Here is a 17,070-nt window from a genome sequence, read left to right as displayed (position 1 = left end):
CCCAGATTCCTTTCTTCTACTGATCTTCCTTTGATTTTCATGAGATTTCCTGCCCCCTCCATCTTTAATTTACTTTTTCTTCTTTAGCTTGCACATGAGAGAAAACATATGGCCTTGACCTTCTGAGTGTGGTTTATTTTGATTAAAATAATGGTTCTAGTTCCATCCGTTTTCCTGAAAATGACATAATTTCTTTTTTTTTTCTTTATGGCTGAATAAAACTTAATTGTGTATATATACCACATTTTTTTAATCCATTCATCTATTGATGGACACTTACGCTGGTTCCATAGATTGGTTATTGTGAACTGGGATGCTATAAACATGGGTAGACAGGACCCCTAAATCTCAGGAAATAGTACAAAGAGTTGTTAAATGGGATGGCATCAAATTAAAAAGCTTCTGCACAGCGAAGGAAACAATTAGGGACGTGAAGAGAAAACCTACATAATCAGAGAAAATCTTTGCTAGCTACTCTTCCGACAGGATTAATATCTAAAATATATAAAGAACTCAAAATTTTACACAAAAAATCAAATAACCCAATTAATAAATAGGCAAATTAATTAATTAGATCCTTCTCAAAAGAAGAAATGTAATTGGCCAACAAGTATATGAAAAAATGACCAACACCTTTAGCAGTTTGGGAAACACAATGCAAAACTATACTGAAATTTTTATCTCACTCCAGTCAAAATGGCAGTCATCAAGAGCACAAATAATAGACCTGCGCAGGACCTAGGCCCAGAGTAGGCCCGAGTCCATCCTGCCACGGGCAGACTCCTGCTGGAGCTCAAGCTCCAGCACGGGACTGCCTCCGCCCACCTGCACAGGACCCAGGCCCAGGGCAGGTCCCACTCTGCCACATACCCCCCAAACCTGGAAGCTCAGACCTAACGCACTTCCATTTTGGGACACTGCAGACATCGCCATAGACTTCCCCACGCAGTAGCCTCTACCTTTGGACAACAGGGTCTAGAAACAGCTGCATCTTGGAGCAGGCATTCCAAAGACAGTATAAGGCCCATCCTTTCATCTTTCACCATCTCTGAAAGACATTGCATCCATCTTAGGACACCTCCACTGCTGTCTTGAGATACCTCCACTTATTGCTGCCACCAACTTTAGTTGAAGTAGCATACATCGAGGGACCCCTGCAGGGTCTGGAAGTCCAACATCAAGGTGAGGTACAAATAATCTGCACAGATACCACAAGATGATAGGGTAGAAACTGTAATATCTCAGATCCACACTGCAAGAAAGGAAGACACATAAACAACATGAAAAAACAAGGGAGGAAAGTGCCCCAAACAAACCAGGATACTACAGTGACAGAATCTACGGACAGTGAAGTTGATAAAATTTCAGAGAAAGAGTTCAGAAGGTTCATAATTAAAATGATCTGTGAGTTAAAGAATTAAATGAGCAAATACAGGCAAAAATTGATCACTCCAACAAAGAGATAGGAGAGCAAATATAGGACACCATTGATCACACCAACAAAGAGATAAAGGAGCAAATAGAGGTAGCAGAAGATTACTTCAAGAAAGAGATACTCTAAAAAAAAATTCAGAAATCCTTGAAATTAAGGAAACAATAAACCAAATAAAAAACTCAATAGAAAGTATCACCAACAGACTAGATCACTTGGAAGACAGACCATCAGATAATGAAGACAAAGTATATAATCTGGAAAATAAAGTTGACCACACAGTGAATATAGTAAGAAACCATAAACAGAACATCCAAGAATTATGGAATAGCATCAAAAGACCAAATCTAAGTTATTGGGATAGAGGAAGTCACAGAGTTTCAAACCAAAGAAATGCACAATCTCTTTTATGAGATAATATCAGAAAATTTCCCAAGCATGAAGAATGAATTGGAAAATTAAATACAAAAGGCTTACAGGACACCAAATGTACAAATTTACAATAGATCTACACCAAGACACATTATAATGAAAATGCCTAGCATACAGAATAAGGATAGAATCTTAAAAGCCGCAAGAGGAATCAGATCACATATAGGGGGAGACCAATTTGTATCTCAGCAGATTTTTCAACCCAGATCCTCAAAGCTAGGAGATGATGGAACAACATACACCACGCTCTGAAAGAAAATGGATGCCAACCAAGAATCTTATATCCAGCAAAATTAAGCCTTAGATTTGATGATGAAATAAAAACCTTTCATGATAGACAAAAGTTAAAAGAATTTACAACTAGAAAGCCTGCACTACAGAATATCCTCAGGAAAATATTCAATGAAGAGGAAATGAAAAATAATGATGAAAATCAGCAGAGAGAGGTATTAAACTAATCAAAGGAGAAACCAAGTTAAATATCAAAAATAAACAAAAATGGCTGGGAATACAAATCATATCTCAATAATAACCCTGAATGTTAATGGCCTAAGCTCACCAATCAAAAGACATAGACTAGCAGATTGGATTAAAAAAAAAAAAAAGACCAACAATTTGCTGCCTGCAAGAGACTCATCTCATAGGGAAAGACATCCACAGACTGAAGGTGAAATGTTGGAAAAAAATCACAGCACTCACATAGACTGAGGAAGCAAGCAGGGGTCTCCGTACTCATATCAAGTAGACTTCAAGATAAAGTTAATCAAAAGGGATAAAGGAGGACCCTACATACTGCTCAAGGGAACTATACACCAATTATAAATATATATGCCCCAAACAATGAAACATCTGCTTTCATCAAACAAACTCTTCTCAAATTCAAGAGTCAAATAGACCACAACACAATAATTCTGGGTGACTTTAACACACCTCTTTCACCACTGGATAGATCTTCCAAACAAAAGCTGAACAAAGAAACTATAGAACTCAATAATACAATCAATAACTTAGACTTAACTGACATATATAGAATATTTCATCCTTCAACGAGTGAATACACATTCTTCTCAGCAGCATCTGGATCCTTCTCTAAAGAAGACCATATATTATGCCTCTAAGCAACTCTTAGCAGATACAAAAAAAGTAGAGATACTACCCTGCATTTTGTCAGATCATAATGGAATGAAATTAGAAATCAATGACAAAATAAAAAACAAAAGCTACTCCAATACCTGGAGACTAAATAATATGCTAATGAATGAACAATGGGTTGCAAAAGACCTCAAGGAAGAGATTTAAAAATTCCTAGAGGTAAATGAGAACACAGATACAACATACTGAAATCGCTGGGACACTATGAAGGCAGTACTAACAGGAAAGTTCATTGCATGGAGTTCATTCCTTCAAAGAAGAAAAAGTCAACAAATAAATGACCTAACATTACATCTCAAAGCCCTAGAAAAAGAAAAACAAACCAACACCAAAATTAGTGGAAAACAGGAAATAATTAAAATCAGAGCTGAAATCAATGAAACTGAAACAAAAGAAACAATTGAAAAAGTTGGTTCTTTGAAAAAATAAATAAAATTGACAAACCCTTAGCCATGCTAATGAAGAGAAGGAGAGGAAAAACTGAAATCACTAACATATGTGATGAAAAAGGAAATATCACAACAGACACTACAGAAATATAGGAGATAATTAGAAATTATTTTGAAAACTTGTACTCCAATAAAATAGAAAATATCAAAGGCATCAACAAATTCCAGAGGCATAGGAGTTACCCAAATTGAATCAGGATGATATACACAATTTAAACAGATCAGTTTCAAGCAAGGAAATAAAAGATGCCATCAGAAGCCTACCAAACAAGAAAATCCCAGGACAAGATGGATACACATCTGATATCTACAAGACCTATAAAGGAGAACTAATACCTATACTCTACAAATTATTTCATAAAATAGAAAAAGAGAGCACAATTCCAAACTCATTCTATGAGGCCAGTATTACCCTGATTCCAGAACCAAGCAAAGATACCAAAGACAGAGAACATCAAACCTATATCTCTAATGAACATAGGTGCAAAAATTCTGAATAAGATTCTGGCAAATTGAATACAAAAACATATCAAAAAAGAGTGCACAACGATCAAGTGGGGTTCATCCCAGGGATGCAAGGTTGGTTCAACATTCGAACCTAAAAGACCCAAAAAATTCCACCAGAAAACTTGTAGAACTAATAAATTAATTCAGCAAATTAGCAGGATATAAAATCAACACCCATAAATCAAAGGCATTTCTGTATGTCAGTGACAAATCCTCTGAAACGGAAACAAGGAAAACCAGCCCATTTACAATAGCCTCAAAATAAAAAAAATACTAGGGACTCAACAAAAGAGGTGAAAGACCTCTACAACAAAAAACTACAGGACATTAAAGAAAGAAATAAAAGAAGACCTTAGAAGATGGAAAGATCTACCTTGCTCTTGGATAGGCAAAATTAATATTGTCAAAATGACCATACTACCAAAAGTACTATACAGATTTAATGCAATTCCAATCAAAATCCTAATGACATTCCTCATAGAAATAGAAAAAGAAGTCATGAAATTCATCTGGAAAAATAAGAGACCCAGAATAGCTAAAACAGTCCTTAGTAAGAAGAATGAAGTAGGTGGCATCAGTATATCAGACCTTAAACTATACTACAGAGCAATAGTAACAAAAACAACATGGTATTGGCACCAAAATAGACTTGTAGCCCAATGGTACAGAGTAGAGGACAGAGAGACAAACCCACATATATACAGTTATATATAATATATTATATTATACATATAATATAATATATATGTATATTAGACAAAAATATACATTGCAGAAAAGAGAGCCTCTTCAACAAATGGTGCTGGGAAAACTGGAAATCCATATGCAACAATGTGAAATTAAACCCTTATCTCTCACCATGCACAAAAATCAACTCAAAGTGGATCAAGGACCTAGAAATTAAACCAGAGACACTGCACCTAATAGAAGAAAACTTAGGCCCAAATCTCCATCATGTGGGATTAGACCCTGACTTCCTTAATAAGACTCCTATAGTGCAAGAGCCAAAATCAAGAATCAATAAATGGGATGGATTCAAACTAAAAAGCTGCTTCTCAGCAACAGAAACAATCAGTGAGGTGAATAGAGAGCCTACATTTGGGGAGCAAATTTTTACCACATGCACATCAGATGGAGCACTATTCTCCAGGATATATAAAGAACTCAAGAAGTTTAACACCAAAAAAACAAATAACTCAATCAATAAATGGGCCAAGGAACTGAACAGACATTTCTCAGAAGTTGATATACAATTAATTAATCAACAAATATGTGAAAAAATGTTCAACAATCTCTAGCAATTAGAGAATGCAAATCAAAACTACTATAAGATTTCATCTCACTCCAGTCAGAATGGCAGCTATTAAGAATACAAACAACAGTAAGTGTTGGTGAGGATGTGGGGAAAAAGGCACTCTCATACATTGCTAGTGGGACTGCAAATTGATGCAGCCAATATGGAAAGGAGTATGGAGATTCCTTGGAAATCTGGGAATGGATCCACCATTTGACCCAGCTATACCTCTCCTAGGTTTATACCCAAAGGAATTAAAAACAGCATACTACAGGGACACAGCCACATCAATGTTTCTAGAAGCACAATTCACAATAGCTAAACTGTGGAACCAACCTAGATGCCCTTTGTTTGATGATGGATAATGAAAATGTATTATATATACACAATGGAATACTGTTCAGCATTAAAAGAGAATAAAATCATGGCATTTGCAGGTAAATGGATGGAGTTGGAGAATATTATGCTAAGTGAAGTTAGCCAATCCCAAAAATGCCAAATGTTTTCTCTGATATTAAGGATGCTGATTCATAATGGGGTTGGGGGAGATCATGGATGTATTAGATAAAATCTAGATAGAGCAAAGGGGAGGGAGAGGAAGGGTGAGATCATAGGGGTAAGAAAGGCAGTGGAATGAGATGGACATCATTACCCTAAGTACATGTATGAAGACAAGAATGGTGTGATTACTTTGTGTACAACCAGAGATATGAAAAATTGTGCTCTATATGTATAATATGAATTGCAATGCATTCTACTGTCATACAAATTAGAATTTTAAAAAAGAAAATGAATAATAAATGCTGGAGAGGATGTAGAAAAAAAGTAACACTCTTACACTGTTGGCGAGACTGTAAATTAGTACAACTACTATGTAATTCGGTATGGAGCATCCTCAAAAGACAAGGCATAGAACCACACTATGACCCAGCTATACTACTCCTCAGTATTTTTCCTAAAGAATTAAAGTCGTAATACTACAGTGATACATGCATGCCCACATTTGACTTCACAATAGCCAAACAGTGATATTCTAAATTCTAATGCCTATGTTCGCATGAGCTGATTTTCCATATATGGGAAATCTAACATGGTTGAATGTTGTTAAGTTACATGCACAACAGTAATGCTGACTACCCTCAAAGAAATCTGAAGACATGTCATGCATCTTAATTTGACTTCCTCCTTATTTTAACCAAGTGTCCACAGAAGTACATAAGACCCAAATTCTTTTTCATACTTCATTGTACAAACTGTCCCAGCTACCACATGCTTCTCTCTTATTCTGAGATCTATATCCCAAAAAGCTGATCATAAATTTAGGGCAAGCATAGGGTTCAAGATTTTCTTTTTTTTTTTAAAGTTGTTGATAGACATTTATTTATTTATATACGGTGCTGAGAACCAAACCCAGTCCCACATATATGCCAGGCAAGTGCACTACTGCTGAGCCCCAGCCCCAGCCCCTTTCTTTTTTCTAGTCAACCAACAATACAAAGTCTCGCATATACATAGATTCATCATTGTGTTAGGAATGTGTGAACTGTGCACACATATGTCATATACACATCACATATTCATGAATGCCATTTTCAAAAGTCAACTAAGTTTTATCTTTTTCAATGCATTGGAACTAGTGTGGGGCTTTGCATACTGCAAGTATTCAGTAAACAGTTGTTTAGCCAATTTTTTATTTATTTTTTTTCAAATTTTTTATTTTTGAAAGGAAATTTCAAATCAGAATCTGGAGAGAGGGAAAGACAAATGAGAATAAAATGTAAGAAATGGAGGCAAAGAAAATAGAAAAAGAATTACAAGGAGATACAATTTTTTTGTTGTTTTATTTTATTTCAGTTTTGATTTTTGTTTTTGGCACTGGGGATGTAACCCAGGACCTCGTGCATGCTAAGCTACAACCCCTGCCCCAGGAAATAAAGAAAAGTCTTGAAATTAATTAAAGACAAATACTCTTAGAAAGTTACACATTTGGAGGTAAAGTAGGTACAAAATGAGAGTTAGAACAGCAAAAAGTATGAAAACAGAAGCAATAATGCTGAATTACTTTCCTCTAGTTTTAAATATTTATAGATGTAGTGGCTAAAGATTAAGAGATAGTTTCATTTTTAGCTACTTTATATTTTTTTAATATTTATTTTTTAGTTGTAGTTGGACACAATACCCTTGTTTTATTCATTTATATTTATGTGGTGCTGAGATCAAACCCAGGGCCTTGCACATGCTAGGAGAGCGCTATACTGCTGAGCCACAACCCCAGTCCCCTACTTTAGATATTAATGGAGATACCAACACTTCATGGTCTGAAAAATATTAAATCAAAGATCAAATAAATCTTTGGAATAGAAGCTTGCTCTTGTTTCCTTGCGAATGTGGGTAGGGGTAGGGGACAGCAGCTCATACCTGAAATATGTTGCTATATCTAACAGACAACCATACATCTAAACAGGGTGTTCTATGGTAGCTCCAGAAATATAGAAATAAGAAGTATGATATTTAACTAATGTTTAAAAATGCTTTGTATTCATATATAGTAATTTATATTAAATTTAACATTTGATTGACACTGCTGATTGTTTTAGATTTGATTTTTTTATTAATTTATTTATTTTAATTATGTATATGACAGTAGAATATATTTTGATTCATTGTACACAATTGCCGCACAACTTTTCATTTCTCTAGTTGTACACTACGTAGTGTCACACCAAAATCATATAGATTTTATTTTTATTAGCTCCATTAGAGGATTCTAATAGAGGAACTATAATGCAGAAAGCTAAAATAAGGAATCCAAAGTTCAACCATTATACATAGATTCAGTTTAGAACCTGATCTTTGATTCACCCCCTCAACAGCCAATGTGGATACTACTAATCTTTTGCATTTCATTAAAGTATTTGTCTGTATTATTATGCTTGTCTCTATTTTTAATAAAATATATCTATCTAATTTATTTCTTGTATATCTTTTAACTGAATAATCCTTTTGTTACTATCATAGCTGGAACAGACTATGTGGGAATCAGTCGCAATTTAGATTTTGCACCTGGAGTCAACATGCAGACTGTTCGTGTTATCATTCTGGATGACCTTGGACAACCAGTGCTGGAGGGAACTGAGAAATTTGAACTGATGCTTCGTATGCCTATGAATGCTGCCCTTGGGGAGCCCAACAAAGCCACGGTGTTCATAAATGACTCTGTCTCAGACTGTGAGTGCCTGTTAATTTTACAAATATAAAATGATGATCCAGGGTTTATATAATTCACAAGTAGAACAATAAGCTATGTATTCCTATATTCATCTACCAGAGCCGCCATTATAAAAGACTAAGACTAAAAGCCATTATAAAAGACTACAGAAATTGATTGCCTCAGAGCCATTGGCCAGAAAGTGCTAGCAGTGTTGGTCCTTTTTGAGTTCTGCAAAGGAAGGGTATTCCAGAACCCTTTCATTGACTGGGAGGTGGCCGTCTTATCCCTGCCTCTTTGTATCATCTTCTGTGTCCAGTTTTCTGTGTTAAGAGAACACCAGTCATCTTGGAGTTGGGCCCACAATAATGTCCTTATTTGAACTTAGTCACCTCTGTAAAGTCCCTGCCTACCAATAAGGTCACATTCTAATGTTCCGGAGGTTAGGACTTCAACATGTGAATGTGACAGGGGCAGTGGTAGACACAGGTGCAGCCCGTGCATATACATTAGCAGGCCCCGTCCTCCTTTCTCCTCCTATCATTTTGATAGAAAAAGTCTTACAAGAAATCCTTTAGACTTCTCAAATTTCAAAGAAAACAGTGGTGTTGTCATCAGTATTTTGTTTGTATCCCAAGAATCTCCCCACAGCAAATGGGTAGAAATCCACGGAGCTGTGCAGACCATTACTCAATGGTCTTTTCCCACTTCATAAGACCCACAAGACACTTTCATTTCCTTCACCCAACCACTTCTTAGATTTCCCTAATATAGTGCCAAATATATTGCTCTGTGACAACCGGCCGATGAACACATGGCAGAGCTCTCTGAGGCATCATCACAAGGGAATGCTGAACATGTCAACCCTGATGATTCTGATTATGCTTAGAGGAAAGTGCTTGCCAATGAGACCTAGGTGTAATTGACCCAATTTATGTGCCTCAACTTTCTCAGCATGGTCTGCATGAACTTTTTGTAATTAAGTGCATAATATTTAGTGTTCTTCATACCAAGAAATTCTGAAATCCCCTGTTTAACACACTGATTAGGTTAAGGCTCTCATAACCCAATCATTTCACCTCCAGCCTTTCTTGCATTGTCTCCCACCTGAGCTTTTGGGGGACACCACATATCTAAATCATAACACCTACTTTAACATTTCATTGCATATCCTTATTCCACAAAATAGGCAGAGCAAAATTTCAATGATAAGGAAACCAAAGATCTTAAAGTTAAGTGATTTCAATTTCAAAACATGGGCAAATGACCGAGTAAAGACTCAGATCCTAACTTCTCATTTCTTTTCTCTTATTCTTTCCACTGTATCCCATCTTTCAAAATGCCATGTTCCTTGAGGAAATTTCTGTTCACTTTGATCCATAAGATTATTTATTTTTGCAGTGCCCAAGATGCAATTCAAAGAGCGAGTTTACACTGGCAGCGAAAGTGATGGGCATATAGCTGCCATGATCCACAGGAGCGGTGATATCCAGTACAGGTCTTCAGTGCGATGCTATACACGGCAGGGGTCCGCACAGGTGATGATGGACTTTGAAGAACGCCCAAACACTGACGTCTCCATCATCACATTCCTCCCTGGTAAATCAGAGCTTGGAAGTTTCAAATGGAATTTAAGAAAAGCAAGTGTTTGTTGAGAAGTATGCATTTGGGAAATACAAGTGCCTTGACTTCAAGCCTGTAAGATGTTTTCACATGCACTCAATGATAAGATGAAGCATCTGAGACAGGTTGAATGAATGTGCTTTGTGTTTCTGTATTAACTCACTGATTCCTAAGGAAGTGCTATATTGTTTATTTGCAACTAAGTGGACAAGAACATATCAAATGAGCAGATCTCACAATACTGGGAATTGAACTTCATTTTGAAATGAAATAAACCTCACATTTTAAATATGTATTCAGTGCCTTAAACTATTTGATTATTTTGATCCAGTAATTATAAGAATATATTCTTAAAGAATAATAAATGTGTAAAAAAAAAGTTTACTTATGCTGATGTTTGTCACAAAGTAACATTTATTTTAAGGGAAAACTGTAAATAACTTAAATAAATGGCCAACAATTAGAGAACTATTTATTTAAACATCTATACTATAGTATATTTCATTGTCATTGAAAACCATTTTAAAAATTATTGAGATGAGGGAAAATTTAGGACATAATATTGGCCCTATTCGTTAGAGGCAGGGACCTAATTGGTCTTGACTTAATGCTTTATTTAATAAGACAAAAGTAAATAATACTAGATACTAGTGATGTGATCAAATTAATGATAATCAACTAATACAAACCCACTAAATTTGCTTCCTAATCAGAATGCTAGAAATTCCTCTGCAAAATTGGTATTTGCTCTTTTTCCTCTTTGTTTTCTAAGATGAGTGATAGAATTTACAGCAGACATTAAGAAAATTCCCTGTACGAATAAGGTCAGTCATAGCATGTGTTTAAACATTTATTCACTCATTTGGCAAATATTTATTGATGGCTTATTTCATGCCAAACACTATTCTTCCCCTGAGACAACAGGGGAAAGTAACATCCCTGCTCCTGTGATGTTTCATTCTAATTGGTGACATATGGCTCCTGGCCTATGGGATGTGACTGACCTGCTGTTATTGTTATTTGTTCCAGGTGAGATTGAAAAGCCATGTGTCCTTGAGCTGATGGATGACATACTCTACGAGGAGGTGGAAGAGCTCCGCCTGGTACTTGGCACTCCGCAAAGCAGCTCTCCCTTTGGGGCTGCAGTTGGTGAACAGAATGAAACTCTGATAAGGATCCGAGACGATGCTGATAGTAAGAAGTCGTTGCTCGTGCTCAGCTGTGAAATCCATCCCTGTTGAGGTTTTAGGCAGCTCAGGAAAAAAACCCCACTGGCTGAGTAAGATTTGAAAGCAAATGAGAAATAAGAAAAAGACTAAGACAAATGGAGAACAAAACAAATCATTAAAACTGATAAAGTTTGAAGGCTTGGGATGCGGCTCAATAGTAGGGTGCTTCCCTGGCATGAGCAAGGCCCTGGGTTTAATCCCCAGCACAGCAATAAAAATAATAATAAAAATAAATAATAATACTAAAAAAAAGAAAGAAGAAAACCAAACTGATAAAAGTTGATTTTGGAGACTATGACTTATATCTAAAAAAGGAAGCCTAAACATTCATCCCTGGACCTCTCCTTACACACACTTTGGGTACAAGTATTCCTGGGCCAACAGTCTGCTCCCTGCCTGCCCCCTGCCAGTGGTTTGCTCCTGTATATTTATGGCACAAAGGGACATCCCAGAGCACATGTTCTTTGGGGGTTGGTTAATTCCCAGAAAGGAGCTGAGCTAACTTAGCAGCTTCACTTTACACACTCGAAACTAACATTGAGTGAGGGGACAGAGAGAAGCCAGGATGTAATAGTAATTACTCTCCTCCCACATGGAAGGAAACATTAGGAATGGGAGAAAAGTGTTCCCCTAACTAACAATTTAATCTGTCTGTTTTCCACAATTTTAGAGACTATTATCAAATTTGGAGAAACCAAATTTAGCGTCACAGAACCCAAAGAACCAGGAGAGTCAGTCGTGGTTGAAATTCCAGTGATTCGCCAAGGAGACACTTCGAAGGTCTCCATTGTGAGAGTCCACACCAAGGATGGCTCAGCCACCTCTGGAGAAGACTATCACCCTGTGTCAGAAGGTACGGAGCTCCCAGGGCCTGTCACCAGGTGGATCATGCCAGCACCGCGTGTTGGTGCTAGGCCCTTGAGAAGAAGAAAAGCTTCAGCTGAAATGCAAATACAGCCGCTCTTTTAAATTCATCTTCTTTAGAAAAATAAAGAACAGAATTTATTTCTAGCATTTTCTTTTGATTTGCGGGATGTATGTAGTAGGACTTGGGGAAATTTTGAGTAGAAGACCTAGGTGATCTATTTGGTATCTAACTTTTCCCTGATTTTATCTCCATCTAATGATCAGACATTAAATAATAATTTTCCTGTAAATTTCCTGTTGGTCATGATGAGAGTCTGTTTTAGAGAACACCCACAATAAAAATCTAAAGCTAGAAAATTTTGTGCTAACAGAGGACAGCGAAAGGGACCCTGAGTTCTCTGGGATATAAGAGTCTCTTTGGGTCCATTCCACCTTTCTCTTTCTGAAAATTATTGGATCATTTTATTACTGACTTTTATGAATAGCTAAAACAAATTGATTTATCTGTCCCTCTGTTTCTTCCTCCTAACCCCCCACCCCACCCCATCCCCGCTTCTAATTTATTTACTGACAGACTAAACATTAGACTTACATCCAAAATTAGGCTTATGAATTATTTGGAGTTTTGCTTATCCACCATGTTTATATTTTTCTACCTCTCACTACCAGTAATCAGTTTTTGACCATCCTAGCACTTCAGGCATTCATATTGATTTTCTAATTCGCTAACAAAATTTAGAAAGTGACGGATGGGTGTTAACTGAATCAATAACAAAGTTAATGAAGTCATAGAAAAAAATACCATCTTCTACAAAGGGGTTTGTATTTTTTTTAAATGTGTGGTGAACATTAGATAAGCCACTGTAGAACTTCAAAGTTATCCCCATATCATTCTCAATATAATTGAAATAAATCCCCTAGAATGCAAAAGAAGATAAAACAAAACTGATTAGCTACTGAATTGTAAAAATCTAAAGTCAGTCTTTTCTATGATGAGCAGATTTTACATAAAGAAAATGTGTTCTAAAAATTAATGGTATGACCTTTCATAGAAAGATTTTCTAAGAATTAAAGGTATTCTTTTGTCTAAAACAGGAGCAAAATTATAACTATGTAATGGACTGATAAATGAATTCAGAGAAAAGTTAAATAATATTAAATCAACCTGTGGCTTTTGCCCCATAAAAGTTAACATGCTGTTTATAATAAAAGTTAAAGGGACTTTTTTTTCCTGAAACATCCTCTAATTTCTCTTCTTGTGGCTTAAGTCAAGATCAGTCTAATGCAAATAAGCAGATAACAGAAAGGCTGAAAATTTTTGTGCACTGAAAATTTAGTAACAGATTCAGAAAAGTGTATCTGAGAAGCTTTGATTGTCACCCAGCCAGTGTACAATCAGAAAACAACAATTTAAATATTCAAAACAAGTTCTTTGTTTTAACTTCTTATAAGAAGTGCTTTGGTTTATGTAACTCAGAGAGTTATAAAAACCTGAATGAACAGAAGGCAGGACAAACAGTGGAAATGGATAAACATATATATATATATATATATGAAGGGAAAATTGAATGATTGAAATATTCTCGAACCAGAAAGTACATTCCTTATTGAGAAAATCCTGTTCCATCATAACCACCAAACTATCCTGGTGCAGAAAGGGGAAAAAGAACTCAAAAATCCATAGTTTCTTTGGAAAGTCCTGGATTTTTAAGTGTCACAAAATAAAATTTTTTATTGTCACATCACACAGGTCTAACTAAGAAAATTATCTTATAACCTCATGTTGTATACATTAAAAATGCAATAAAATTTATTTTAAAAAAATAAAGTTAAAAACAAATAAGTGGGCCAGAATTAATTCTCATCCCCTGGAACAAGAACCATAAATTCTCTCAGGGTCTAAGAAGCCTGGGACTGATGGGTTGAAGAACATGCTAGGGCTATGGGGCAAGGGCATGGGGGATGCCATCTCTAGAAACAGAGCTAACTGTAAAGAGGTCTGACTCACAAATGCGATTTTAAAGAAAACAGTTTTCTTTGTCATTGATAATAAAAGAATTGAAGTAGAAAAAAAATATTCTAGAGTTGCATTTTTTTCCTGCCAGACTCTAAATTTATAACAACTGATAGAATTTATAACTGATAGATTTATAAATTTATAATTGACAGGATTCTGATACAGTAACATCAGAAAGCAACTCTTATCTCCTCTAATTTGAATGATTATGCTTTATACTCTTTATATTTTTTCTTCTAAACCAGTTTCTTGAAAGATTTTTTTAAAAGCCAACAAAATTGTGTATTCAAGTTTAACATATGGCCAATGGCACAATAATGAGTTCAATAAAATCCAATGATATGAAAATTTTTAAATTTGTAAAGAAACAGTTAAAAAAAGGATTCTGATAATTGGATTTAACTTTCATAATAATAAAGCAATTCTCTTTAGTGAGAAGGAAAAGGGTGAGGGAAAAAGTCACTAACATTTATCTGTAGTAACTTTTCTAGGTTTCAAAAAAAAAAAGAAATATTTTTGAAATATAATTTTATATTACATTTGAAAACTCAATTTTTTATCCAGCTTGTCTACATACATGTAAAGTTAAATATTACTGACACACCATTATACCCTTGATGCTATTGGTTTAGGAATTCTGGGAAATGAGAGGTGAGTTTGTCTGATTATGTCCCAGTATAAGAACTATTAATTGCACCATAACTCAGCATTATTTTTCAAATTGTAAATCAACAAATCAATTTAGAAGAAATATACAATTAGGACTTCCTTTTGTGTAGAGAAGTGGGGATTAGGGTAGATTAAGGTAGGACAGAACAGAATATATTAAAGTACAATATAAAAAATAAGTGATGTTTGTTAATCTTGTGCTTTGGCACCTATATGTACGTGCGCGCACACACACACACACACACACAAATTTACTGGATCACAAGGTAAAGTGTATTTTTCATTGTATATCACAGTCAAAAAGACTTGTTTAAAAATTTTCTTACTCATATTCAAAAATTTTAAATCTGTAATTTTGCATTTGTAGAAATTGAGTTTAAGGAAGGAGAAACCCAGCACATTGTTGAAATAGAAGTAATCTTCGATGGGGTGAGAGAGATGAGAGAGGCCTTCACTGTTCACTTAAAACCTGATGAAAATATGATAGCAGAGACCCAGGTGAGTGATTTGATGTTTATAACTCATGGCCAACAAACACATTGAAGAAATCAAATAGTGTACAATAAACTAATGAGACTTTGTACAAGCCTTACATGAAAGGGACGTACATAATCCTTTTTCCCCTCTGAAATAAATTTTGTTCTGATTAGATCATAACCAGGGAATTCTCTCAGTTTTTGACAAATCATGTTTATAGAAATTTCAGGCATGGGGTCACTGAGCCCCATATCATACCCTGTACCATTCCCATGTCACTCAGTAGTGACTGAACGTGGAAAAGTGAGAAACAGCATCATCTTGGTACAAAGATGAGATATTAATTCAGCACCATAACTCATTAAAGCATACATTCTAGCCCACAAAACAGTTGACTGACCATTAAAATTCCCACCTATTTCTCCTAGTTGGATTAGAATTTGATGCTCAGAGTTTCATGTCCAAAATGTTACAGTCCTAAAACCGGTTTTGTACACTCATGTAATTTATATTGTATCATCAGCCAGATGTCCTCAAGTCCACTGTAATTTCCACAGAATTCTGACTTCTACATTGAAAGTAATTTTTTAAATTACATGTCCTTTTAGGAACAGATCTATTTTAATAAAATCTAGGCTTAAACTCACTCGATTGCTTTTATTATTTATTTCCTCATTACTATGAAGTCAAATTGGAGAAAATTGAGAAAAATATTTTTTAAAACCTTTTATCGTTTTATCATTTTTATTGCTTGGAGGTGTTTCTGCTACATTGTGTTACTCTTTTTCAAGTCATATTTTTTATAATATTTTTCTTGTAATCAAGAAGTTTGGATGAAAAATCTTTATCAAACATTTTTTATGTCTTTACACGTAAAATGAATCTTTATTATTATTTTTATGGATTAGTGAAAGAAATAGAGATTGACTAAAATCACTTCCAGTTATAAAAGCTTCTCTTAAAAGTACATAAACAATCCCTGGAGCTGAGACTGTAGCTCAGTGGTAAAGCACTTGCCTTGCATGTGTGAAGCACTGGGTTCAATCCTCAGCACCACATAAAATTAAATAAAGATATTGTGTGTCCATCTACAACTAAAAAAAAAAGGTACATAGACAATCCTTGATTTATAATGATTCAACTTAACAATTTTTTGAATTTACAATGTTGTAAAACTGTTATGCATTCAGTAGTTTCATACTTCAAATTTAGACTTTTGCCTTTTCCCAAGTGATCAGGAACAGCTTGAGTCTCTGCAGTGCACTTTGCTGCTAAACTATGATGCTCACCAGGTCACGTGGGTTAGATACATTTCTGTTTTGCAATGGTTCTGTGGGATGTAAATGTTCTATAAGCCACAGAGCATCTATTCATATAAGGTTAGGTTTAAGAACTTGACACTGGAAGTTATTTGGGAGTCAGAGCATTGATAGCAAGATGTTTCTGTCACCTTGCCCAGTGCAGATGCGCTCAGATTCCTCATGTATGGAACTCATCTTCCCTTTGGGCTTCTGTCTCCTCTCTGGGCTTCAGGAAATGCCTTCTGGCCTTTGTTGATTTCGATTTTTACTTCTAACTGGTATCCACTTCATCATGTCCTACACTATCCCATGACCTTGAGGGTTTCCCTTCACTCAGGGTGTCTGCAGCTTTCCTCCTACTGTCAAATAATTGATTTCTTAGAACTTTCACTTTCCAACCCCAGGACAGATTT

General features: G+C 35.5%; 1 protein-coding gene across 1 annotated transcript in view; it reads left to right on the top strand.

Annotated features, from left to right (window-relative positions):
• The window catches only part of Frem2 (FRAS1 related extracellular matrix 2), a 166,064-nt gene that overhangs the window by 126,936 nt on the left and 22,058 nt on the right, over positions 1–17,070 (top strand). Inside the window, exons 8-12 of the mRNA XM_027928932.3 lie at positions 8,285–8,494; positions 9,876–10,073; positions 11,127–11,291; positions 11,997–12,179; positions 15,247–15,377. Of these exons, the coding sequence (XP_027784733.3) occupies positions 8,285–8,494; positions 9,876–10,073; positions 11,127–11,291; positions 11,997–12,179; positions 15,247–15,377 (887 nt within the window). The remainder of the gene's footprint in view (positions 1–8,284; positions 8,495–9,875; positions 10,074–11,126; positions 11,292–11,996; positions 12,180–15,246; positions 15,378–17,070) is intronic.

The sequence above is a fragment of the Marmota flaviventris genome, chromosome 4, assembly GCF_047511675.1.
Source record: "Marmota flaviventris isolate mMarFla1 chromosome 4, mMarFla1.hap1, whole genome shotgun sequence".
Lineage (NCBI taxonomy): Eukaryota > Metazoa > Chordata > Mammalia > Rodentia > Sciuridae > Marmota > Marmota flaviventris.
The sequence above is the reverse complement of the archived record's forward strand: the minus strand, read 5'-3'. Positions and strand labels throughout refer to the sequence as shown.